Raw genomic sequence first — 27,722 nt, forward strand, 5'->3', positions numbered from 1 at the left:
CTGCCCTATCTATCTATATTTTAAGTAAAAAAAATTAAAAAGCTCGTAATATAAATTTTACAGAGATCTAGATTATATCCAAAAAAAAAAAGAGAGAAGAATAGAAATTTCTGCCAAACGTAGCACTTTTATGATACTTATCTTCACTCGTGTGCATCACGAACCGGAATAAAAAAAAAAATAAATTAATTTTCGCAATTATATGATTAACACCACACCTTGGTTTCGCGAAATTTTATATCTCACCACGCGATATTCCATCCCAATTCTTGCAGTCGCGAATCCGATTTCTTACAAGTCGTAGGGAGAAGGATCGTATCGCGATCGTCGCTCGCCATCAATAATCGAAACACGATACTCGTTTCGCAACCGGTGCAGCATGTGCTCGATCGCCAATCACGTTCTAATAAATCAACGCGTTAATGGCGCGGGAGAAGAAAAAACGGAATATTTATGTCGCGAAATATATTTGTCGCGATTCATTTCTACCCCTACATTCGATTTTCTTCCCCGTTTCCAACGTGTTAATAACTTTTGCCCGGAGACATTTCCGCCTCGTGAAATCGGGGAAACTTATGTGAACACCGGTTGACCTGGAATCCACGTGGAATCCACTCTAATTAGAGAATGGCCGACCATTAACCGGCCGGCAACAAACCGTTCATCATTCGGCGCGTGGAAAAATAAAAATCATTTATTCGAAAATAATTGCGCGAATATCTGTGATCAAGAATATATATTCGATTCGTAGGAGAAATTCTTTTGCAAAAAATTGCACGATTTATTCAGATTATATTTATTCAGATATGCACTGAGAAATAGCCATACCCTTTTGATTTATAATTGCTTGGGTTTGTTTGTTTGATTCCAACTTTGCGTATTTAACCAACGAAATTGGAATTCCCTCGAAATACTTGGATAACTGTTATCGTAACACAACTCATCATCAAATTCCTCGAGCGCAACTTATTATTTTGTGTACAATAAAGTAGCGCATAGCAACATTTTACAAGTTTTCCACTTGTAATAAGTATCTTGGAAAAGTTAAACAATTTGTTTCGTTATGATTAATCTTCTTGTTCAACTGCCCTATTTCTCTTGAAAATAGCTAATATATTAAGAGGGACGTTAAAGTCAATCTTTATCTTTGAACAATCTCTGATAGCAATCTACCTGATATCCAACATTTACCAGCAAAGTTTCCAGACTAATTGTATCGAAGATCTTTTCCGGAAAATCCGTACACCGTTCAAGCGTGGCGAATTCATTAAAATCGAATTACATCTCGAGAGAAGAAAGAACGCGAATGTTGTTCGAGGCCACTTACCACTCCAATATTGGGATCCTTGGCACCGTTGCTGAACGTCGAAGCCAGAGTGCTCGAACAGCTCTCGTCGTAATGAGCGTTTTGCCCATCGTTGATGGCGCTATTAATACTGACGGTCCACATACTGGCCGCATAACCGTCGCAATTGCAATCGTCCTCCTCACCACCGTCACCAGAGGCCCACACGTAAATGTTGCCCAGTCCTCTCCGACCCTGGAAACAGATACGTTTAATTCAATTCTGGACGCAATGCATACTCCTCTCCTACTTGGATTCTGCTTGAAAATAATTCTTTTTCAAATGTTCTCTCGAAAACGTGTGAAACGAAATATATAACGTGTTTTTTTTTTTTTCTTTTAATTTATTTATTTCTTCGCCGACAATTTCATCCTCGAATTGAATTTCATCCCGATTGGCTGAGTCTCGGAACGTAACGATCTGTCATAAGTTGTGTGTGTGTGTGTGTGTGTGTGTGTGTGACGACTAGTTATTAAGGAGAAATTCCGAAACGAGAGGCGTTTCTCTCGAACTCGGGAAATATCCGAGAGCTGATCTTGACACTTATCGATTGGTCTCTCCGCCACTGCGAGGGGAAACATGGTCGCAGCACCGCATAATTAGAAGATGGAGAAAGTTTCCGAGGAATTCGAAATGAGGATTAATTAAAAATTAACGCTTCATCCGTTTCTCGAACGAGAAAATATTGGATATATTGGATAGAAATAATTGGGAAGAAGGAATGAAATTAATTAATTAGTCGATTAATCACTCGTGTGCAGAGAGTATAATCAACATATCTCACGTAAATCTCGTTTCGATCTCGGATACTTCCAACTACTGCGATCCTCGGATAACTCGATCAGATTCTCGTAATCGCATTTCCAATTAACCGATAATAAACGAACTAACGAGAGAAATAAACGCTTTTCTTCCGTTCCATCTATCTATCTATCTATCTACTCCTCGTAAATTGTTAAAAACAATCGTTGTAACGAGCAACAAACATGCGTCTAATTCCCATGCACCCTTTACGCGTCCATCCGATTTGATTATCTTCACTCGAGTTAATAAAAATCTAAAAAGAATCATCGACCTCCTCCTCTTGAAAGAAAGCGTGCTTCGATCGAATTTCGAAGCAATTATTTCGAAAATTTCCTTGAAAAAATATTCGATCACCGCGGTCTATCTCCTCTCCTCTTTAATATCCCAGCCACGCGAGATTCCATTCCATTCCTTCGTTACACGGATGACATTCTTTTGTAAAATTCTCCTAAAAACGTTACCTTCAACTCGTTCCAACTCGACTCGAATTTTTATCCTCTTTGATTAAAATTTTAATTTCAAAGCCTCGTCGAGATCGTAGGAGAAAAAAATTCTTCTCGTACGACGGGAAAGAGAGGAGGAGTATTGATCGAGGGTTGATGGAAGGAAACGATCAAAGGGGTGGATCGATGGGATGGTAGTCTCGAAGGGGTAGATACTTTGTTTACACGTGGCTTAAGAGCGACGTGGGACGACTTCCGTCGATGTAACGACCGTCAGAAATTCGCGGCGCAATCACGAAGTTAATTAGGACATCGCTTCACCGTGACGTTAAGCACCAAGTTGGCGAATTACCTTTATCATCCTTCTCTCTCCCGTGGGAAAAAAAAATGGGAAGATTTTTCTCCGCTTCGAGAATTGAAAATTTGAAACGAATTCGATTCGCGAAGCTCGCGTGTGATTGAAATTTATAATTCGCGTTCGAAATTACCATTCGAAATGATGAAAATATAACGAAATGAGAACGAGTAGAGGTTAGGCACGTGAAAAATAAAAATTTGCGTGGTTGCTGGGATGTAATGTGTGGATGAAGATGCGAGGGGGGGGAAATCTCTGAAAATACAGGGAAAATAGCAAACGCGAATATACCGAGGATACGTGACTTGAACTATTCAAGCAATTTCAACAAACTGAGAGCACGTTCTCCAATTTTGGCTGGAGATATCAATAGATCGTAGAAACGTATTTCAAAATATTGTGTACAACTGTTACGCTGATGAATCAAAACAATAGCAGAAACGAACGTTTCGATTCGACTTAAAGTCTCGCGAGACGAGACGAGGAGGGGGAAGTTGGCTTTACGACTTGGTTAGGCCAAGTTTTATCGCGCGAAATCTCATTAGAATCTCTCTCGATAAATTTTCACAGACGGTTCGTGTTAAAACTCTTAAGTAAAAAGTTGACAAGAGGGACAAACTTTCTAAGAAAATAATACGTGGCTCCAAGATAAATCAGTCGAGTCGAAAAGTTCGTCGTCGAGCAACCGACGACAAAACGACACCAATTCCACCGTGAAACCCGATTCCCCGTTGCTTCGCTGATTTTCCCATTTGCCAATATCTCGCTTCGAAACTTTCGAGATAGCACCGGTCCCAGAAACTATCGGCAGTATCGGGAACAGATCGCCACGATCGATTCGTCCTCTGTGAGATCGTGGAATACGAGCGAAAGATGGATGGCAAGTATCAGCATAAAAATCTATTGTTTCTATTAAATTATCGCCACGCAGAACATCCAAGGGGGGCTTAGATACATTTTTAACTTTCTTTACATCCAACCGCTAATTACTTCTAAATTTGATCGATTCAGTAGACCCAACCCGCAATAATTTACTATTTTATTATTAATCTTTATTAAATTAATACCCGATTCAACTTGAATTTTTAATTTATTTATCATAGTAACGGAAAATTCCTGTTGGAAAGGAAGGAGATAGATAAACGTGGCGAGGGTGGTTTCAAGGATGAATCCTTCCAAAGAAGGACGAGGAGGTAAGAGGATAGGGGTGGTAAGGTGACGCGCCAATACACACCTCGTTAACGCCGCGCACGATGGCCCTCATGGTCGCATTTCGCGGCCCGTCCACGGTTTTCCCGTCGTCCGTCGGCCCCCATGAGGCGCTATAAATGTCTATGAGGTCAGGTTCGTGGCCCATGCTGTTCGCCTCGATCAGGTCGGTCATGTAAGGCTGATCCAACATTCGGATCCCGGCTACCTTCGAGTCGTAAGCTACGCCCACGCCGCACACGCCGTTGTCCCGGGCCGCCGCTACCTCGCCGGCGCATCTCGTTCCGTGGCTTTTTCGAGAAAAAGAAAAACAAAACTGTCGATTAGATGGCCGTTGGGTAAATATTTTCGCGCCCACCCCTGCAAATCTGGCTGTTCGTTGTCGGCTGCTTTAATTGAAAGATGTAGAAAAAGTAGTTTAGTCTGTTGTAGTTGTTTCGTTTCGTTCTCAATTTTAATTATTTATAATTATTAATGAATAAAATTTAATCGATATTTTTGTACATCAACTTTTCTAATTTTGTTTTTTTTTTTTTTTTTTTTTTTTTGGTCTCTGAAATCTTGGCCTGGAAAGCTTGTCTTGTATGTGATCGATCGCTGTGTGGAAAATTTCTTTGAGTATCTAATACGTGAAATCAACCCTTCAAATTTCTATCATCTTTTCATTTTTCAAATGGGAATATTTTCTACAAAGTGGGAATAAATTCGATAAAGTAATAAAATAGCCTGACACGGTTTTACTCTATCCAATACGAACAGAAATATATTCACCAGCATCATACTTTGTAATATAAAGTTAATTAGTAATTTTGATAACATCTCGTCAATCGAGCTTCTATAAGGTTTATTTTTGACCGATTATAAATATATTCCATCGAATAAGATTTTAAAAAAGTGAAAGATGGAAAAGTATTTTTCCTTCGAAGCATTTATGTTCTCTTTCCCTTTGCGCTTAATCGTTTGTACAATTCTAAAAGCTAGATAAATTGATTGAGAAACGAAACGATATTCGAAAAATTATATCTATAAAATAGAATAATAAGAATAAATAGTACAACTTGAATTTATAAATATCCACAGTTTCGACGTATTCTCTTCCCCTCCTGTTTAATAAAATAAATAGAGAAATAGATATACATACGTTGGAGAATATTTAATGAAAATTCATTTCACGACGAATCAACCCGGTTAAAAAATTTCGACTTAATTAAATTTGTTAAATTTCTGTTCGTTGCTAGATGCCAAACACACTCACCCAGACCCCTAATTAATCGTGTCCATTTCGTGTTCCCTTCTGAATTTTAATTAATTTCCAAAAATAAATAATCGCATTTCAACTATAATGTACAGTTATGCTTTGTGAAATACAAAGCATAGATGTATGCTCATCGTTTCCAATTACACGTAAACGATGTAGAGACCTGTTGTTCCACCTGTACTTTCGTTAATTACCATTCAACTTCATTGTCATTTAACGATTACGACGATGACGATGACGACGACGACGACGATGATGATGGCGATAATCGGATCGAACGTTTAACCTTCGAATGCGATAGAATGATCGAGCGAAAATTAATTACGTAATTTTGTTTACAGAGAACAGGATAATGTCACAATAGTATCGGCAGACACGATTCTATCCTGTCTTGGATGGAGATTGCATAATAAAATCGTATTTATCGTGGCCTATTTGCGGTATCTGAAAGTGGCACCAGATGCGTTGCGGAGCTTGCAATTGTTCCAAGCCGTGGCGTACAAGGCAGGCAATAAGGGTGGTTAATAAACGTCTTCGATAATTTTCTAGCTCGGGCTTGATTCGTCGCAATGAAATTTCCATTAAACGTTCTCCAAGGATATATCTATTTCCCGTGCGTAAAAAAAAGAATATTTTCGATAAAAATTAATATTTTTCAACGTTTATGAAGAGCACAAATATGTCGACGACGCATTCTTTAGAAATTCCTTTCATTTTCCTTTTTTTTTTTTTTTTTTAAATAAAAATTTAAATCAGTCAGTTAAATAGAACTCGGCAAAAATTCGAAATATTCTTACTGGAAAAAGTGAAGTAAGTTTCTCAAAGGAATACCACGTGACTATTGGCTGCCGCGTGACGACAAATGGAGGACATTACGTTTGAAAAGTTGGCGGTGTAAACGGAGCGTTCAGAAGGTACGAAGCGAACTGCTAAAAGTTTCGAGATGTTCCCAAGGAACGGTGAAAATGCTCGGTAAAAGGATTGGAATCTCGATCCTAAGTCTAAGCGGGACAAGTTTCAGCAAATTTTCTCTTTTCTCCGTCACGTTTCTTTCGTCACGTTCCTCCTTTGAACGTTCCATACGTTTTTAACGTCCATCTTTATTGCCGCGTCCTGATTGAACCAATAAAATCGAGAAACGCGTGTCGTAAAAATGATATAATTCGACTTGCTCGAAGACGTATTAAAGCCGCCGAACTTCTGTCATCATTTCTCCCTCTCTCTCTCTCTCTCTCTTCATCGAGAGTTTTTCCACGTACGAAAGCGACGTACGAACAAATCGTATCAACACGATCGCGTGATCGTGTAATATCACGGATTAAGAGATAACTCGTGAACCACGAAGCGAAGAAGAGTTTTAATCAATTTTACGGTCATCCGTTGGATAAACTCGTTTTTCCTCGATTAATTGAAAGATCGAGTTGTAATTGGTTGGCCGAGCATAAAAAACTTAAAAGGATTCGTTCAACTGTTCCGGTGAAAAATTCAACGATTTTCAGTTCCTTGGACTGTGAATGATCACAATCGAAACGATCCTTGTTTTTTCCTTTTCTTTTCTTTCGACTCGTTGAAAGAAATATCGAGATGGAAATTGAAATATGGCTGCTTTGAAACGCTTTGAAAAGAAGAAACGCTTTGAAAGTGTTCGGTCGAAGAAGAACTGGAGGAAAATGGAATTTCTTTCAATTCGATAATAATTGAAAAAAATATGAACGTTCCTCCATTGAAAACTTGACTTGAGAAAAGTTGAAAATCTTGATCTTGGTGGAGGAGAAGTAATGAAAAATAGAGTACCGAGATGACAAATTTTCCCTGTTACCAATACAACAAGAAAATATGTTGGGAAATGCTTTTCAAGATGAAATTGTTCGATTATTGCGTTAGACGTTCTATTTCCGTATTCCGGAAAAATTCGTCAATGGCACAAAATTGCCCAACTTCCCTCTCTCGAGGGATTTACGTAAGACGAGTACGAAAAATAAATGGAACAATTTTTTTTACGTAAGAAGCTACTCGACAACAAAGTGGCACGACGATTATTTTCCACAATTCCACTCTTCATTCGAATTATTCGACGAAAACGAAAATCTTTCCACCCAAACTTTAAACCCAAAGACGGGTTCATCCCGATTCTCCAACTCGGAAAGTCGATTTTTCATTAATAGGATAAAAAGTTTCGATTCGATTCATTGCCGAGCATGGAAACGTTATTATCCTCTGGCATGGCTTCATCTCGAAGCCATGTGTCACCTTCGATGGAAAAACGATATAAAGTCGAAATAAGAAGAAGATCGAAACAAGTTTTCCAAGTTTAATCACCATCGTGCTAATTACCAGCCGGTAATCATTAACTAACGCGTCGAGCATTTCTCCAAGCAAGCTCCTATTACACAAGACCAACCCCTTTCTAATCTCGTTACTTCGAATACCGGGCTTTATGTAACAAATAACCGTCTTATAACCTTTATTATTCTCCCAGACGAAGAAGAGAGAAACGTTTCGAGATTTTTTTAACTTGTTTCAGTTTAATTAATTCTAAGGTAAAAACAGATACTCGATCGTTTTACTCACCTATTGAACCAGTCATCGGTATATCTCGGATAAGGGTAGGGGTCGTTGCTGCTGAAGTCGTAAGAAGCTTTCGTGTTCTGAAACGAAACGAACAATTTCCTTTATTTCTTCTTCGTCGTCGCGTCCCTTCGTTAGAAAGACAAAAGTTCGAAAAGCTGATAGAAGGATTTCGTTAAGGATTTCCTTCCAATTTCTTTTCTCTTTCTTGTTAAGAGATCGTGGAACAAGAACACGTTACAATCGAACAACGCACCGGGGAAACAAAGCTACTCTCGGCCGTGTGACAGTCATCAGAATGAAAGCTCCCTCGAGTCGTTCGAATGGACGAGAGACGAGAGACAAGTATTTGAATATTAAGTATAATAATGTTTTTCTTCCACGTGATTTTTACGCGAGCTGTTATATGGTCTTCTTTACAACTCGTGATATGCCGTATATCGATGTATATACATTTTCAATTGTACAACTGTATTCCATCGTACGCTGGAAAAATCGCATTTCTGATAAAATTGAATATCAAGTTTTGTATGGAGAATCATATTTTTCTTTTATAAAACGAAAAATATTTTATTTTATGGAAGAATCGAATTCGGATTTCCTGAGTGGCAGACGAGAATTCTATTGACATTTATATCAGTGGTTTTCTTTCTCGGCGTCAATCTTTACTCTCCGTGTATTTTTAGAAGAAAATTCTTCTTGCGGCTTCTACCACAATAAAACCTGGCAACGGTATTTTACGCGTTATTTCTTCGCTTGTATCGTATTTTATACAAGGAATACATTCCTCGCACGTAAAGAAATAAATTTGATAAATTTGTATAATAAATCAAAATAAATCTTATGTACAAAAATGACGAGACTTCTCGGCGTCGTTAATTAATCGAACAAGGATTTGTCTTTTCTATTAATTTTCTTCCCCCATAAATTCTTTATACCCACACACAACAGTCGCCAACAGACTATTAATCTTCGTCTTGAAAACTACCCCTTCAACTCTCGTTGCATCCATTCTCGTTCCTTACCTGCATCTCCTCTCCCCTCGTGCCACCCCATTTTTCACCTTCTAATTGAATGACACTGAAAAATTCCATAATCTCTGGATGTTTTAGCATAATGGCCAAATGACCGATCGTCTGGAATATTTTACCGTCATTTCTCTCGGAAAGAAAAAAAAACTCAAATTTGCTTTATTAAATTCACTTCGTCGAATGAAGTTCCTCTCTCTCCTCCTCTTCTTCTTCTTCTTCTTCTTCTTCTTCTTCTTTTTCTTTTTTGAAATTTATTCCACGCTGGATGACACGAAGAACATTGCACCGGAATAAAATTGTTATCCAAGAATTCTTCATTGGAGAATCTTCCCTCTTGCAATTTTAATACTCGACCAATTTTCCCTCTTTTCGTTCTTCTTAAAGTTTATTATATTACAACACGTGAGTTATATTATCTTTCCACTTTTTCTATCCTGATCCTTTAGAAGAACTTTTGCAAGAACTTCGTTTCTCCATTATTTTTTTCCTTTTTTCCTCCGTGCAATATTACTGATTTCTTATTCATGAAACGTCACAACTTTTGGCTTTTTTGTTTTGACAGTACCGCGTCGAGAAAATAGGTCGAGGATGCATTATCATCCTGCGAAACAAAATAATTCGACTTTCCCCTCCCCTCTCCCTCAAATGATATTTGTCGTTCTTTCGAAAATTTTTCAACTCCTTCCCTTTTTCAACAGATCCAATTACTTTATTCGACGCACGTCACCCTCAAGTTTAACTAACCACGCTTAATGCGTTTCACTTCCTTGTTTCTCCAGGACATTAAGTGGATCTTGAGGATCTGGCTGGTAGTGTACGTGATCCGAATCATTCTGGCCATCCCTCTCTTCCAAGAAAAATCACTCAGTCGATGGAACAAATTTTTTTCCTTCATCAAGAATGGAAATCGTATTCTTTCTTTTCTTTTTTTTTTTTTTTTTTTTTTTTTTATTTATTACATATCCTTATTCCTTTCGAATGAAAAATCGAGATAAATCAGCTCAGCTACTTTTCTAACAAATGAAAAAAAAGTTTGGTTTACAAACTTGTTCCAGAATAAATTCCATCTCGATACAGGAGGAAAATTCCGAGCCGAGAGATTCAGGGAAACACGTAATTGAATACGTAATTGAACGCTAATAATTGGCACTGATAGATCTCAAAGCAGCATTATTCGATATTCTATGATTTTCCAATTTCACCGCGTACCCCGTCGACGAGAACATTTCTCGTTAATTAACGTTTAATTACCGAACAACAATTCGATCATTTGTTCGAGTAGATCCTGGATGAGAATCGTCAAAATCTACACGCAAAATGCGATATCTCAAAATGCGATTCTCATCCCCTCGATCTCATTCGTCTCGATGAATGCGCGCTCCAGATTTCAATTTCAATCGGATATTATGCCAATGATAATCCCATGAATTACGAATTCTTTTCGTGAAACTCATCGAGGCGCAAAAGCGAGCGACACGAGGCGAGAAGAAGCCGGACCGGATGATATTCTTTGTGTTATTCAACTTTCAATTGTTTTCGATGGAAAATAAAGAATAACGAAGCTGTCGAATTTAGTCGAGTCACGTGGAATAAATCTGTACGTTTATTAATACTTACGTAATTATATTTCAAATCCGGATGCATGTAATCGACCCCTGGAACAGAGGAGAAGAAACGGTGTTTTCACAATGGGAACTGCGGACTGGAAGCACAGCGGATGTTTCGAGATTCAATCGAAATCAAATAATCGTGTAACGATGAAAGTTCGAAGTGAAATTCTTCTCGGAGATTGCCCGTTTGCTAATGAAATTGATCGATATGAATATATGAAGAATATTCGAAGAATAATTTGAACTTCTATTGTTGTATAGACGCTATCAATTTCAAAAGAAGATACAATTTCTTTTAGATAGGTAAATCTTGCGCTTTACTCGTCGTACTTCAAACGAGATTGCCACGGAGAATTGCAAAGTCGATCGAGGTCGATTAAATAATGGAGAAATTTGTTTATCCCCGGGGATCGATAAACTCCACTTAAATTTGTTAAATTCGTAACAGTCCTCGATCGACTAATGCTAACCGATACGGTATCATCGCCGATACTTAACCAACATAAATCATCGACAAATTGTATACTTGACTATACAGTTTTAACGATAGATACCGAGATTCCGGGCGTAATAAACGACAGAAAACGAGCATCGGTTATATATCACGATATTCGTGTTTATGAAACGAGAATTATGGAACTTAATCACGTATTTCAAGGTAAAATGATATCATTTGTGAGAAACGTTACGTAACAATCCTCTCGTAGCCAAGCACGTGCAGCAGCAGCTAACTTTGAAACAAAATTATTACCAACAAAGTTTCATACGATCACATCGAATCGACAATTCAGACAATGTGTAAAATTTTCAAATAGTAATCCTGCTTTTCAGTGATAAATTCAATATTAATTTTTCTTTTTTTTTTTTTTTTCTTTTAATTTAAACGTATATTTTCCATGATTTAATGACACGTTGATGAAAAGGATTTAAAGTATTTTATCAAAATTATTTGACGTTAATAATTTTTTAGGTATAAATTATTTTAATAATTTCGAGGTGTAAAATATTTTTCAAGAATTCGTCGAAAATTGATTTTCGTTTTCGAAACAATGTTCAAAAATTTCGGCCAAGCTGTATTGATCAAAGATATAAACGTCATTCGCGATGGAGTCGGCGGGTTAGCTGTCAATGTATCATCGTAAAGCTGGGTCTGGTCACATCGATTTTGATTCACTGGCTAGTTGGCTATCGTTGAAAACTTTGTATGAAATAGGTGTGCACGAATTTAATCAATTCTCGAGATTTCATTTTGTATTTGGTTCTATTGATGTGACGTATTTTTTTTTTTGAACGAATCGTGTCGTAATAATCGTGAAAATGTGTAAAAAAGTTTATATAAAAGTTTGCTACGCGTCTTCTTGTTTAAGCGACCATTTAATACGAACTCCTCCACGAATTTTTCTAAAATTTGGCATTCTGGATATAGTTAAAAATATTAATGCTGATCAATATTGAAAAATTATAACACACAAAAGGAAATCAATGAAATGTTCAATTGTGAAGAGAGTTAAGTTATTTGAAATTTTGAAGGATTGAAATGGACATTAAGATATGTGACACGTGGTATCGATAATTAATTATGATAATAAATTAAAACGAGAAATTAATACGAACTTTAAACGAGACATTCATGTGTCATATAATCTAAAGTCAAAAAAATTGTAAAATTCAATTCTCTTTTAAATTATTTAAATTATTGGAATCTCACCATCATCCATTATAGCCGTGGTCACATTTTTCCCTGTAACACCTTGGGCCCAAGCTGCCTTTACGTTCAAGTCCAACTTCGGTTTCCCGCCATTTTGACCGGTGTTTTTCAAGTACCATTGATACTGAAAGTAAGGATCAGACGGGTCTCTGTTGCCAGGATTCGATGGATTTTTAATTTGATAGAGGGGCACCAGATTATCCACGCTGAGAGGCTTATAACCTCTCTTCACCCTCTTGAATCCAGCCTGCTGCACGGCTGTGTGCACCTGAAACATTTTTAAACGAGTTCTCTCTTGCACCCTCAGCGCAACCCTTCTCTCCTCCTCCACGAATAACAATCTCTACAATACCTACCTCTTTTGTATTCGTCGAAATCGATTAATTAAAATGCGTATATACATTATAGATTGAAAAAGAAAAGTTGAACAAGAGTTTCGCATAATAACATAATTTCAAATATTTCCGCGAAAACGGAGAACATCATTGGAAGGAATCAATTGAAGAAATTCGAGAGAGAAATTGAATCAGAAATATCTTGCTTCGTTTCATTCGATATCGCGTGGGCGTGACAAACGATGGAAAAATAATGGATATTTGGGTTAAAGCTTCTCGCGATTCTCAGAATGGAGGGAGGGGAAAAATGGTGGACCGACGAATACACATTGTGATAATGGTGCAAAAATATTCATCGAGCATCGATGACAAGTTTCGCGAAAGCAAACGCGACAATTTCGTAATTTTATGCCGACAATTTATCCCGGATCCAATTATTTTCCTCGTTTGGAAATTACGCGTTCATTTACATTTATATCGTCCACCCACGAGCGAGATAATTTCTTTCTTCCAATTGTGCTTTATACCTTTTATACCTTCGAAATTTATTATCCGCGCAACGCGCGGAAGAAAGCGTTCGCTCGCTCGTGAAATATTCTGCTTGCAAGCAGAAGATGGGTAGATTGGAAATTTTTAAATGTGACAATTATCGACCAGTTATCGAAAGGGAGTGTTTCGAAATTCGAGAGTTTCGAAATTTCATCCTTGCTTGACGCTATAATTTCTTTCCCCCTCCCCCTCCGTTTAAATAATAAATTCGACGGTGCAAAACAATCGATTTTTGAACGGTTTGAAACGAAAAAATTCCATTCTCGCGAAAACACGGGAAGAGATGGTCCCAACGATTCGAGAGAGGACGAATGAATTTACTTACCAAAGGATCCACTTTCAATCTCCTCATGTGGGGCACGGATCTCTTGCTCCGTGCGTGCGGCAGAGCTTTGTGCACGAAGTGATATTCCGTCTGACTGCCCAATATCTAAACAGACAGGGAAAAAAGCAATTTATATTCAACCTTGTTCGACCGTTTCGCGTCGTTCGTACGTCAGTTTGATAAAATACTTGCAAGAATAATAGAATAAAATTCTTATTTCCTTACGCAACAAGAATTCATTCGCGGGATTATTTTCTCGTTGGGAAAAGTGAAGAAGAAAAAAAAGTCATTTCTGAAGCGAGTTAACGCCCGAATATCTATCGATCGTTTTGGATTGGACGAGGAAACAAAAAAAAAAGAGCGTCCAAGCGTTGGGATAAATTCAATTTTTTTCCCCCTCCTCGAAACACTTGAGAGATCCGACCGGATACGTGTGGTAACAGGAGAATCCTTTCAAGAGTTCGATTCACTTAGGATATTGGAGGATACATAGGTAAATAACGTTCGTGTTTGATCGAATTATACGGAAACGAGTTAACGATCGGCCGGCGAGCCGACTATTTCGAGGATCCATACGAACCAATTACGGAAAATAGATAAAGTCCATCTCCATCACCTATGCTACAGAATGTTATCGGATTAATAAGTTATTATTTATCCCCAACGCCTGTTAATTTATCTGATCGGGGGAGAGGAAACGTTGGGAAAGCGATCGTAAGTGGCACGTGGATCGATCATAGTATCAAAGTGCATCGAAATCGGGGCAACTTTGTATCCGGGATATTTCCTTTTTTTTTTTTTTCGAAGACTGAAAGAAAGAAAGAAAAAAAAAAGAAATCTCGTCTCGTGCAAAGCGAATTCCTGATGACTCGTTCGACGACGAGTGTTTCGAGAGCGCTTACGAGAGGAGTGGCGCATTCCACTCCCTCAGAAATCGAGAAACAACACGCGTTCATCGCATTCTGGCGATGCCGTTCTTGGCACTGGAGAAGGTCTGCGACACGCCTGCTTCCGCTTGCATTCATACCGGCCAGTTTCGTCACGAAAAAAAAAAAGATACCATAATTGTAGAAATGTTACGATCAATTGGATTCAAACATGGATTTGAATGCGAGAGAAAAAAAATTCGCACGCGTTGTATGTCGCAGGTTGAAATTTTAATCTCCATAGGAATAAACTTGGGATACGTTGTTGTGCGGAACTCGATTGTTTCTCGATAGTTCGACATAAAGGAGAACGTCTTGTCGAGCTTCGAAACTTTAACCGGAGGGGGGGAAAAAAATAAGAAGATGGTAACACGTGGAGGGTTATCGATGCTGGGATGCACGCGAAAGAAATCTCATTATTGATGATATTGGAATCTCTGTGCTTGGAGTCAGCGTTCCTCATTTCGTCCTATCGCACGCACGCAGCTATCTTCCAACTTCTATTTATCTATCCACCAGACTTATGGCCGTAACCCGAGGATTGATGCAATTTTCTGCAAAACGATCGCGCAAGGTCGAGGCTCTCTCTTTCTCCTCGGTTACGCCATAGACCAGACTTTCTGTCGTTTCGACGTTAATGAAATTTGTTCCTCTGACGATAAATGAAATTTCAAATATCCTGAAATTCTCTGTTTACTTAGATGCTTGTTAAATAACTTGAATACCGCATTGTATTTTTGTCGTTCCTTTTCCTCTAAATGTAATAACAAAGCAGACACGTTTAATATAGGATAGAAATTAATAATACGATTCGATAGCTTTTCTGCTCGGTGTTTGTATATCAAATTTTTCCATCATTAATTTTCCAGATCACGATTCTTGCGCGTTGTGCAAAAAATGACAATCGATCATTTTCGATAATTGATTCCTGTAAAACTTTGAGCATGTGTCGTCGACATTCCGATGATACGCAGATGATACGAAGAAAGAAGATTGGATCAACATGTTCCAACTTTTCTGTGTATCTCGTTACAAAGTTATTCGCAGAGGGGAAAATTATTAAATTTCTTCAAGGAGGAGATCAAAGGCGATCGATATTTAATATCGCGAAATTGCGAGAAGATGAACGATAAATAATAAAAACTCGTATGAAGTATCATCTAGAACAAATCGGGACAAATCTGTCGCGTTTTCTGATGAATTGTTTACCATGAATTCCAACACCGATGATATAAATACACATCGCGAATACACGGCTGAGAAAGAATTTTCTCGTTTCATTTCGCCACTCTGATACTACCTCCTCTTCCTTTCCTCTCGAATCCCATAAAACCGTATTGTTGATAGAAAATTTTACGATACTTACGATGGAAAGCTTTAAACCGTTTTAAAATTTTACGTTTCGATAAAATTCCCTGAGAAGAAAAGATTTATTTCTCTCCTTTTTAAAACTTATATTATCTTGTTTCTTCGAGAATTTTTCACGAATACTTGCCCGACAAGATTAATTTCACTTTGGTTCCTCATTTTCCCTCGAAGATCGATAGGATGGACACGCGTTTGTTCGATACGTATCCAGTAACCAGGATGCTAACGCAATATCTTTGAACTTCAAAATGAAGTTTTTAACACGAGATCGTGTAACACGATACGGCTTCGTTGCTAATGATGAAACGAATATTCCAAGTGTATAGGAGATTTTCATTCAAAGCGTTATATTATTTAACCATGCCTCGTTTCCGATCAAACAGAACGAGCCGTATGACTAATAATCCTCGGTGAAATTTATTTTCATACACGCATATCCGATTGGATTAACCGTTTCCATTAATTTGCGTGAAGAACGATCGTGTAAATATCAATAAAAAAGCATAAATAAGCTCTTAAATACGGCTACAAGAAACATTTGCAGATCGTTATACTATTAACATTTAAATATTACTTAATAAGTCGAGATAAATTAAATCTCGTATCATTTATTGGCCAATTTTACCAATCAATTTTAGAACGAAACGTAGGATATTTGAAAAAAATACTTTATCGTACGAATTCCTGTTTCATCCCTTCAAAAAAAGTCTCTCCATATTTCACTAAACGAAGAGATAAAGAAATACGTTCTTTTCTAGAGAAACATGGAGCGTCCTTCGTTAAGCTATTCACCTCGTGATGCAGTTTCGATCTACACGTGTCGCGTAAATCCAATTAGTAACCGTTCAACCAAGTACATAACATCGAACGCGGTATTACAACGTACATGCGTTGTCCAACGGATAAACACGAATTTGCAGGTTTATCGTTCTTTACCCTACAGATTTAGATCTATTTCGATGCATGCGAACGCGAGTTTATCGTGGCCACGTGGTGTCGAAAGGATCGATCAGAAGAGGAAGAGGAAAATGTGCAAGTTGTGGTGGCCATGTTTAATCTTCCATCTTAAGATTTATCAGAAAACCTTTTATACGTTAATTGAAAGATAGCGGGTAAAATTAAAAATCCGAGCAAACTTTGCCCGACTTAATCCGGTTATGGATAGAAGTGAAGAATCAATTTCTCTGGCTTATTACGTAATACATAAATCATCTGCATATCTTTGAAACCGTGGGAAAATAAATGAATAAGTAAATTGGAAAAAATTCATGAAGTATGTTTCCATATTGCGTGTGGATGTTGAATTTAACGGATAATTAAAAATATCTCTTCGGCAAAAATATACAGATACAGAGGATATGTAATCCAAAATAGTTGGATCGTATAATTTGTAAAAAAAAATGAAGGTAAGTAAGAAAACACGAAGTTTACGCGTCGAGATGTTTATTGTTGAACAATCGATCTTCCATTTTCTGCACAATTCATATACTTGCACTTGTATAAGTGTAAGAGAATGGAAAGAGAGGGTGAAATCTGCATGTCGAGTGAATGCATGGTCAAGTAAGCGTGATAAAGGCCTGTGTGACATTATGATGCGTACAAAACACGTGCCAAGCCCAGATTATTAATATAACAATAGCGTAGTTGCATTTTCGATATTATTCATCTTCAATTTTCCTTACAGATACAATTCTTACGTGTTCCTTCAATGAATACAATGGAGAAACGTTTACACTTTTCTCACGTTTATTAATATTTTTTCAATCGACAAAGAAATAAAAATATAAGAAATATTTCGTGTAAAATTAATTAATCGTCCTTCGATTAAAATTTATTTAAAATCAGCTCATTCCAATTGACGTGTTTTAACTCGGTAAATTAACTAACTGTGCACGAGTTTCTGCTCGTTAAAGTTTAATCTTTCGACACCGACGTCGTATGATCGAATGCTAGGGTGCTCGTTACTTTCCACGCAAGTTTATTCCTTTATATCATCCACGAAAATAATCGAGAATAGTAATTTAATTAACAACTTCTAAAAACGGCTATTAGCTCAACTGAAAGACGCGTAGTCATACGCGGGATGTATGTTATTACGTAGAAAATTTTACCTAGAAAAATTAAAGGGGGAGGGAAGGAAGAGACTAAAGGATTTTTTCCAATGGTTAAAAATAAACTAAATACGCAATTTAGAAGATTAAAATAGATTGGCTTGCTATAACCTGCATACGAATAATAATAATAATAATAATAATAATAATAATAATCATCGTTAACTTCTAAAAGTTTGAACTTTTACAGTTGCCTTTAAATCGAAATCAATTTAAAACTCGAATTTTTATATTTATTTTAATCAGACGAGATTACTTAATTGACCAATAAAAATGATTGATCTCTCGATTAATATTTAAAACGTGACCGATTAATAAAGAGATAAATTCAATTAAATTTTCCAATTCCGTGTTCTGTTAATAAATCGATATTTTAATTAAATCCGCCCAATAAAATTTCCCTCGGCTTGAGAACGACGCGCTTACGTAAAGAAAATTCGCAGAGTTTATGGCCCGCGTTAAAACGTAAAACTTTTTTTTTCTTTTTTTTTTTTTTCTATATTCTCCTCCGTCCTTCAAACGAGAAAGAAAAACAAAGAAAAAGAGCAAGGGTTTTCACCCCTTGCTCAACTTATACAACGACGAATCGAAAGGTTAGCGGCATTACCGCAACATTTCAATCGATCGACCTATTTAACATGATTATTCCACGCGGCTTCCCCACGACTAATCTTTTTATTATTATTATTCGCGGACGAAAATCACTTTCGGATGGATCTTCTCGATTTTTCTTTTTTTTTTTTCTCCCCCCCACTTTTTCTCCTTCATTCGACATTCATTTTGAAAAAGACGTTCATATTTAGCGACGAGCCATAAATATATACGTGAGCCGAAAACGTGATGCCCTTTTATTTCCCTCGTCGTAATGGAAATCCGCCGTTATCGACCATGACAGTTCTAATCGGTGGTCGTGGTGGTGGCGTTCGATCATCGTGATAATCCAACGAGTACGTCACGGGGCGATTAATCGTGTGAGACGGGTGAGAAACCCAACGATCGGATAAAACAACGTCACAAATCGGTGTAAATATGGCGTTCAAGAAGAGATCGATTCCCTGAAAAACCGATAAATAACCATAACTCCTGCATGACTCTCTAAACGACGCATCGTTTCCCAATCTCTTCACCCTTCCGGCCAATTGACTTTACAACCCCCACGAGTTAACCCCCAGAATAAACTTTCCATTCGGCTGATTTTAAAAATAATCGAAAATCACTTTCATCGAATTGTTCTTAATACTCGATCATCTTTTGAAACTCGAGTTTTTCCGAGAATTCGTGTACAAGCTTTCTAGCTTTATTTAAAAAATAACTTGGAGCGTTTATTTTCCATATATCTTGAAAAATAAAGAGATGCTAGATATTTGATTAACTGACAGTAAGAGGAACAAAGATCCATCCATTAATAATAATAAAAGTTCCCTCTGGTTTATCTAAGATAAAATAATAATATCTTTAATGAATTTACATGGAATATCTGATCCATTATTGTTGTTAGAATAGAATTCCTGTATTGCGTAGGTAGAGGAAGATTATATACGTAAATCTGATATGATAAAATTTACTCGACTACGACACACGGTCGTAACCCAAATGGTGCAGAAATTAAACAAACGTGACGAATGATGCGGGTCCATTAAGTATGCCCAACAAACTTACAATTGCAAATCTGTCGTATTTCGAGATAAGATAATGATATTCGAGATATATTTGCCGTGCACATATCCATCGACCTTTCTCTTAAACGGCCATTACATCTATTTCGTACGAGCACAAGTTAAACAATGAAACATTTCTCTCAATTTGAATAATGGATATTTCAAGCTAAAGAAATTTCTAAGTAAATCTCCTTTAAATAAAGTCTCTCTGCTCAGCTGGACGAAAGAGGAAAAGTTTCGAGCTAAAAATAATCGCGACGTGAAGTTTAAGCTTCTCGATTATTGGAGAATACGTAAAATATGCAAAAGACAATTTCTCGTTTCTTCAATATTCGTTTGTTGAACGAAAATGATGAGAGAATTACTCTCACGGACGGCGAGAATAATATAAAAGTATCGCAAGATGCAAAAAAAAGAATGGAGCACGTAATTATCGGTGAAAAGTAATGAAGGCAAAAAAATAAAGTTTTGTAAAGACAAAAAGGTAAGGTAAGTTTCGGCTAGTGAACCTAATAAAGGGAAATAAACTCGAGCAACGACTAACGCAATTTGTTCGACGAAACGGATAGTTCCTCCAAGCGTTTCAATTAGAATTTGTGCTTTCGAGAGGCACGAAAATTTCAAATGTTTCTTCACCAATTACCAGCTGTTCACGGTAGCTTTCATTTCAATGAAACTGCAAGAAACACTTGCATCGTTGTAAAATGCCAGGAACAAACGTTCAACGTTTTCCTCATCTCGGCCTTTACAAAGATATCTTTATTGTTCCTCAACTTCATTTTGGTAATCGAGGTGGTAGTCGAGGCGAATCTTTGTCAGGCAAAGTTTTCCCACAAAGTTTTCGTACGAATTAGCCTCGCGGATACGTTTTAATCGATTTGTTTGTTTTAATATTCTTTTTTATTTAAATTATCCTCAACTCGATGGAGAAAAATTTCCAGAAACTCGTTTAACGAGATTACACGATCCGAATCAGTATATATGTGCGGTACTTTGAACGAAACAAAATTGCTCGAAATAAACAATCGCAAAATTGGTTTCCCAGAAAAAGTATTCTAATATCTCGGATGCAAAAACGTATAATAAAATAATAAAATTCGCACAATGAAACAATATTGTTTTATTCGCAATTGAAATTTATAAACAATTATTCGTTATTATCTCTATAAATTAAGTTTGAAAATATTTATCAGTTTCCTTGTAAAAGGACATTTTTCACAATATATCGATAGGAAAATAGAGGAAAAGTCGAGTATATTAGACAATGCCTACGCAATATTTGACTCGTAGGCGTCTGATCATACCGCGTCGCTTTCACTGTTGCACCGTCTGATCAGTGATTGATATTTTCATTTCGATTAAAGAAAATTAGAAATCGAGACGCGTGAAATGAAATAACCGATATTTCAGTAAATATAATAAAAATAAACTAATCTATGGCAACGCGTGTCCCTTACATAATATATAAATTATGCCAATAACATTTCCAAAAATACCATAAAAAAAGAAATGAATGGCGCGATTCTAGATAAATCTCTATCCTCGTATTACGAGATGGTTAAGTTTATCTTATCGTTAATACGTATCCTACATTTATGACGTCGATCAATTGTTTCGAACGTGTTTTTTCGCGATAATGCGGGTATTCGTGACAACGGCAACGAAATCAATGCCTCCGCTAAATCCTGCATACCTGCGATGAATATCGGTCGATCGTGAGACGAAGCGATAACAAGTTGGTCCTTGATATAAATCAATAAGCGAATCGAAAAAATATATGACCAACACCAGATTTTCCAACGAATTGCGCAAACAATACGTATTCGAAGATTTATCGATCCATACGCGCGATGTGTTGGAGATTTAAACGAAGAATATTGTTTAAAAATATATATACATATATATAAAAAAAAAATCGAAATTATATTTTCATTCGTTATATTTAAAATTGTAAGAGGTATAAATTCTATGTATTTGTTAATTTTAAATAGATATCTTAGTTCGAAGAATTTTATGTTCATTATTGTATCTTGAATTTTTTATCCAAATCCGAAAAATAATATATAAATAATTGCGTTTTATTCAAAGTATCTTTTCTCAGCAAAGTTCGTATCGATCGTTCAAGAAAAATTTCATTCTGATCCTAGCGTATTCACCCCATCCGCACCCTAAGCCACACTCTATTTCATCTCAGATAAGCAATTTCTTTAGCATGTCGTATGATAATATTGCTAAATTTAATGATACGTGTTAGTATCAAGAATTATATATATTAATATTACAATGCAGTTTAAAATCTTACGGATATAATTTTATTTTCTATCGTTCTCTTTATTTTAATCGCATCAAATAATATTCGCGTATAATTAATAAATACTTTAAAAAGAAATAGTTCGTATATTTTATGTTCATATATCAATATAATGTAGATTATCTTAAAAGTTAATGAAATTCTTTCATCTCATAACATTATATTACAATAATCTATTTCATCAAAAAGAAAAAATTAATTTTTATTAATAAAAGATAAATTTACCGGTCCAAGATTAACGAATCCATTTCTAGCAGCCACGCGATCTGCGACGTGTCTTTCCGCGGGCTGCCTCATCTTCACGAGGAACGTGTTAGTGAACACCTCGGCACTGCTACCGGCACAAAGGAGCGCGATCACCGCGAGTAGCATCGTAACAGGCCGACGGCGTACGCTGATGTATTTAGCATTCGCGGGCACTATACTCGGTGTACGCGATGGTACTACAATTTTCGAATTATCAACCACCTCTATAGAAGAAGAAACTGATGTCTTTTTCTTGGTGGTTGTTACAACGCTAGTGGCGTTACCGACTACGTTCATTTCACTAGTGGTGAAAAAGTCGGTAGGGGTGGTGGTATAATCGTGCGAGTCGACGTATGAGCTTGCCGAGTTGTGCGCAACAATATAAATGACACGTGCTCTCCCCATGCTTGTCGCTGGTCGACTGGCTCAGTGTCGTTTCTCGATCGAATCGTTCAACCAATCAGAAAAAGATTTGCGAGGTAGATATCTGTCTCGATTCGTTAGCATTTATGGTGGGGATGGTCAATGACATGCTGCAATGATATGATCATTAAGAATAAATCCAAATATCATGTTTAAATATTTTCAAATTTTTAATGCATACAAATTGTACGTATTTTTAAAAAAAAATTTGTTACTGTTCATATATTTTTTAACGTTCGTAAAATAAAAATACCATTATGAGCTCGAAACTGACGTCACGTGATGTATCGATTGAACATGTCGAGTAATGGCGCTCGTTTACTAAACATGCGCGGATTTGGAAACATAAAAAATTTTTCTAAATATTTTATAGAATATTTATATTTATATATATTACTATATAAATTTATTTAACAAAAGATTTTCATTTACTGTTATTTATTATTATAAATTAGTTACTTTAGTGCTTTTTTAATAGTTGTGTTAATGCTGTTGTTTTCTAAGTATTTTTATTCTATTTCAAATAATAATACTTATTTAATTCATATGATAGAAGATTTTTTCGATATTTTTATTTCTTGGAAGTAATAATTTATTTAAATATATATGATAACTAATAATAATTTTCATATAAAAAAATTTATAAAATGTAGACTATCTAAAATTTAAATATTATGTACTTTTTAAAATGTAGATTGCAAAATATATTCATTTTTAGTATATAATTGATTAAATTAAATAATATTGTAATATGTGGATTTAACGTATATTTATACAAAAAATAAACAAATTTAAACAAATTTGTCTAATATTTATTCTGAAATTTACTTTCTAAATATAAAATTAATACATATTATAATACGTATTATAAACAAATAAATATGAAAATAAATATAATATTTTAATATTCTAATTATAATTCATCAATTATATGATTGAAAAATAATACTAATTGTTTTAAGAATATTTTTTTTAAACTACTAACAATAAATACAATAATAAATACAAAATTTAGGTAAAATTAGATTTTTAAATTATATCAAAAAAAAAAGGTAATTTTTTTATCAAATAATTATATATTTTTATACAATTAGAATCACAGAAATATAAAGAATAGATATGATAATTCTAAATAAAACATAGTATTGTAAAAGATGATTTTATATTTAAATGATTTATATATTTAAATAATACAGTCTATCACCTTTTTACATATTTCTTCCCTGGAGATCTTCTTTCTAATGAATTATCACTTGATTTTATATTTTTTTGCTGTAATTTACGTTTTGCTTCAAGTTTCATCTTTGCTTCCAATCGTTTTCTTTCTATTTCTTCTGGTGTACATCGTATAGATTGAGATTCTTTTATTTCTTTCATGCTAAGTAAATTATTAGTAGAATTGTATTTAACAATATGATTATCAGTTTCTTTCTTGTCTAATTTTTTAAATCTATGTGTATTTTCCATGCCATTAATTTGTAAAAAATTATTATTTTTACACGAATTCTGATTTTTTACAATGGAAAATTTAGTACTTACTGATTGAGTAACTGCATTTGATTTTAATACATTTGTTGTTTTATTATTTGTATTAGCATATTTACATTGATAAAAACATTGATCTGATAAACTCTTTGTTCTAAAGAATTTCCTGTTTTCTAAGGAATTTTTACTAGGAAAAGAATTTTGTAATGTTTCTATATCTGTTATAGTTTCAACTTCTTCTACTAAATCATCTGTAATAAGCTTATTTTTATTATTGATATTTTCTTTTACACCTGGTGTTGAAAGAAAATTATTTGGTATTTTTTTATTAGTTATTGCATTAGAAATAACAAGTTTGGGTATTTTTTTGGAAAGACTTGTGTTATGGCTTGAATTTGAAGGGCTAAAATCATATTCTGACAATTTAGATTCTAATTTATCATCTTCTATACAGGTTGCCAAACAATCATCAAAAGAATCATCTGGAAAATCTGATATATGTTTTTTTTTTAATGTTTGATTTTCATGTGATATATTTATATTATTGTTGTTGTTAAATTTTGAATTTGGCATTGAAATATTTGAGTTAGAATTTGTTCTATTCGACTTATTCGAATATGTTTTTAAATAACCACTTGTATTAGTTGAAGAATTTTTAGAAATATTAGAACTTTTAGAATATTCAGTAGAAGTATTAGATGTAGTTAAATAATAAGACTTTTCAGATGTAGAAGATAATTCTTTTATCTCACTTACTATAGATAATTCCATTATATCATTTCTTTTACTTTTACACAAATTCAATTTTTCTTCAATTTCTTGACTACATTTTACCATTGAATCATCAATTGAATCATCAAATAAATCTTCATAATTAGTAACGTTTTTATTATTACTATTAATAGTAATAGAATTCATTTTTGATTTATCATTATTAATAATTATTATTTCATCACTATTATCACTATCCAATTCTATCATCAACTTACTACTAACTTCACATTTTGTATCATTCTCTTTCTCAATAATATCATTATCATAATTTTTTTGTATGCTTTGCATCTTTTCATTTAAGGCTTTTAATTCAGCTGTTAGTTTTCCAATATTTTCTATATTTTCCATTTTCACTTGTTTCCTTTTAAGTGGCTTTTGCAATAAAGGAGAATTAGAATTTCGCTTCTTTTGCAATTGTTTGGTTCTTTTTGGAGTTTCAATAAGTTTATTTGATGATTTAGATTTATCATAAGAATTTTTATTAACAGGAGTTTGCCAATCCCAAGCAATTTCATTGCCTCCATCTTGAGTACAAGGCATTGAAATTGGACTACAACGATAATTTAATTCAGGAGAATCTTCTATATCAATAACATATTCCTTTTTTCGAATTGGTGTACTATGACCAGACACATGTGATTCATAGGAATGTTGAGGAGAATCATTTCCCAAATCATCTTTCATATTTTTTTTAACTGAAACTACAACACAAAATTTATATTATTAAAAATTATTAATCAATTGTTATATTTAAAGAAATTATATTAATTACCTTCTTGTATATTGTTTGTTGTACTATTTCCTTCTTGTACATTACATTTCTTTGTTGATTTTTTATTTTTATTCATAATTTTCATAAAATTAAAATAAAAAATTAATAATTAAAAATTGAATATAAATAAACTGGTATACTTTACATATGATTTCACATTAATTTTGAATAAATTATATTAATAGAAATATTTAGATGTTTTCAGTGCGTTTAGTTTTTTCTTTTTAAATTTTACTATTATATAAATTCTATTTTTTTTTTTAACAAAATAATTCAATAATTCGATATTCTATAAATTTTAGATTTAAAAATCCGAAATAAAATAACTTCTAAACTTTGCAATTCTTTAAACTTACTAACCTACAACTCTTCTTATATAAAGTGAAAGTAGCTACTAGCAACTTTTTAATGTATTCGTTTCCAATTTAGTTATTATTCTAAAATAAATTGTAGAAATATTAAATCATAATTTATGTTTTTAAAAATAAATGTAAAGTTTAATTATAAGTATTTTTATAATTTATTTCAAAAAAGAAAAAAAAATAATTAAAAAATTAAATTAATATTGATTCAAATAATTTAAATTTCCCTCAAAAATTGAATGAAAGGCAAACTTCAAATGAATGATCTGAAAGTATATGTATATATATCGACATAAATATAAATATTATATAGTAATAATGAATAAAAGTTAAATTGAATTTAAAGAAATTTATTTTGAATTTAAAATATAATAATCGAAAATGAAAGTTGAATTATATAATGATATAGTAACAACAATTCGAAAATTTCGAGGCTTATCAAAAGATTGTAGAGATGTTTTAAAAGAAAAATATAATGAGTAAGATTGTTTTATTAAAAACAATTCACTTTAGATTTGCTATGATAAAATATTTGTTTTTATTTTATTTAGCATTCCAGTATATACATTGTATAGTATATTATCTTTAGAAGTACAACATAAGATGAAAGTCAATCATAGCAAATTATTTGGTAATAATAAAAATTATTATGATACGTAAGTATCATATCAGTATATTAATATAAGATATAACTATATAATTAAATAATTTAAATAATAGTTATATAGAAGCTGTACAAAATGGAGAACCTGTTGGAATTTTATTGAAAATGGCAAAAGATATTGGTGCACCTCCTGCATTGTTAGCTAGAAATGTTCTTGAAAAACATTGTGGAAAAGATGAATTTAATGGTAATTTAAATACTATTATAAAAATATTTATAATTCTTATAATTCTTTTTGAACAATCATAAAAAAAAAATATATTTTTAGTCTCTAGGAATGAAGTTAGCAAATTATTTAAGGATACTACTCTTATACAGGACAAAGATCTTGCATATGAAGTCTATTTGGTAATTTAAAATTTATTAATATTATCTTTTTTTATCTTATTTTTTTTTATATTTTAAGAAGTAAAATAATTCTATATAACAGTTAAATAATGTTTTACAGTGCATATTATATGATAATTTGTATGGACCTATATCAGATGCTGTTGGAACGTATGTATTGTGTTATATATTAAAATAATCACATTTGTTATACATTTATATAAAATAATCATACTTATTTTATTCGTTGTTTTTATATATAAAATCTATAGTTCTGTAGGTCAGGAATATGAATTAAAATTACAAAATTACTTGACAGAACGAAATCTTGCATTTCGTAATGAGGAACACTTGAGATCAAGAGGATATGACAAAACTCCAGATTTTAAACTTGAAGTACCAATTGCAGTAAATGGCTTTGTAATTAACTGGATAGAATCTAAGGCAAGATTTGGAAATACAGAAATACATCAGAAGTATATTAAAGAACAATTTCTGAGTTACTGGAATAGATTTGGGCCAGGACTTGTTATTTATTGGTTTGGATTCTTGGATAATTTAAGTGAACCCAATGAAAAAAGATTTATTATTATGGATCATTTTCCAGAAGAAATTACATATATGGATCCCACTTGCATTAAATCTACTACTTTATAATCATAAAAGATATAATGTTTTATTTCATAACAATATTAGTGTTACATATATAATAAAAATTATTATCATTAATTCTAAAATGATAAAAATGATTTATT

General features: G+C 34.0%; 3 protein-coding genes across 6 annotated transcripts in view; 1 reads left to right on the forward strand and 2 right to left on the reverse strand.

The window, feature by feature from the left end:
- amon (prohormone processing protease amontillado) overlaps positions 1–22,565 on the reverse strand; it is a 32,196-nt gene extending 9,631 nt beyond the window's left edge. The window contains exons 1-7 of the mRNA XM_003696713.4: positions 22,140–22,565; positions 13,541–13,645; positions 12,332–12,599; positions 10,631–10,668; positions 7,986–8,062; positions 4,182–4,446; positions 1,328–1,540 (exon numbers count right to left, since the gene is read on the reverse strand). Of these exons, the coding sequence (XP_003696761.1) occupies positions 1,328–1,540; positions 4,182–4,446; positions 7,986–8,062; positions 10,631–10,668; positions 12,332–12,599; positions 13,541–13,645; positions 22,140–22,565 (1,392 nt within the window). The remainder of the gene's footprint in view (positions 1–1,327; positions 1,541–4,181; positions 4,447–7,985; positions 8,063–10,630; positions 10,669–12,331; positions 12,600–13,540; positions 13,646–22,139) is intronic.
- The window catches only part of LOC100866315 (CDAN1-interacting nuclease 1), a 131,049-nt gene extending 103,336 nt beyond the window's left edge, over positions 1–27,713 (forward strand). The window contains exons 1-6 of one of the 2 annotated variants that reach the window (XM_003696715.4): positions 25,977–26,455; positions 26,528–26,632; positions 26,697–26,827; positions 26,909–26,988; positions 27,089–27,138; positions 27,240–27,713. In XM_003696715.4, the coding sequence (XP_003696763.2) occupies positions 26,358–26,455; positions 26,528–26,632; positions 26,697–26,827; positions 26,909–26,988; positions 27,089–27,138; positions 27,240–27,624 (849 nt within the window). In that variant the 5' untranslated portion in view covers positions 25,977–26,357 and the 3' untranslated portion in view covers positions 27,625–27,713. Of the gene's footprint in view, positions 1–25,976; positions 26,456–26,527; positions 26,633–26,696; positions 26,828–26,908; positions 26,989–27,088; positions 27,139–27,239 lie in introns of those variants that run through there. The other variant, XM_086904768.1, reaches the window with a different exon arrangement.
- On the reverse strand, positions 22,140–26,013 carry LOC100864530 (uncharacterized). Of its 3 annotated transcripts, none has more exons than XM_086904762.1 (3): positions 25,615–26,013; positions 23,788–25,543; positions 22,140–22,693 (listed from the first exon to the last, which is right to left on the reverse strand). In XM_086904762.1, exons 1-3 carry the CDS (start codon positions 25,697–25,699, stop codon positions 22,621–22,623), a joined length of 1,914 nt encoding a protein of 637 aa, XP_086760888.1. In that variant the 5' UTR covers positions 25,700–26,013; the 3' UTR covers positions 22,140–22,620. The 3 variants fall into 3 exon arrangements, with proteins under 3 accessions (XP_086760888.1, XP_012345897.1, XP_012345895.1); XM_012490443.3 differs by lacking the exon at positions 22,140–22,693 and having other exon boundaries at positions 23,729–23,961; positions 24,123–25,543; XM_012490441.3 differs by lacking the exon at positions 22,140–22,693 and having other exon boundaries at positions 23,729–25,543.
- Positions 27,714–27,722: the final 9 nt, after the last annotated feature.

This window comes from Apis florea, unplaced genomic scaffold, assembly GCF_048593485.1.
Source record: "Apis florea isolate Af1SG1 unplaced genomic scaffold, ASM4859348v1 contig_2350_pilon, whole genome shotgun sequence".
In the NCBI taxonomy this organism is placed as follows: Eukaryota; Metazoa; Arthropoda; class Insecta; order Hymenoptera; family Apidae; genus Apis; species Apis florea.

What these genes read in the sequence shown, in the direction of transcription:
- LOC100864530 (XM_086904762.1), bottom strand. Translation starts at nt 25,699, where the DNA reads ATGAAAATTATGAATAAAAATAAAAAATCAACAAAGAAATGTAATGTA. An exon ending in AACAAACAATATACAAGAAG is followed by an intron (nt 25,544 to 25,614) that starts GTAATTAATATA and finishes TTTGTGTTGTAG; the next exon opens with TTTCAGTTAAAAAAAATATG. An exon ending in GGGAAGAAATATGTAAAAAG is followed by an intron (nt 22,694 to 23,787) that starts GTGATAGACTGT and finishes ATATCATTGCAG; the next exon opens with CATGTCATTGACCATCCCCA.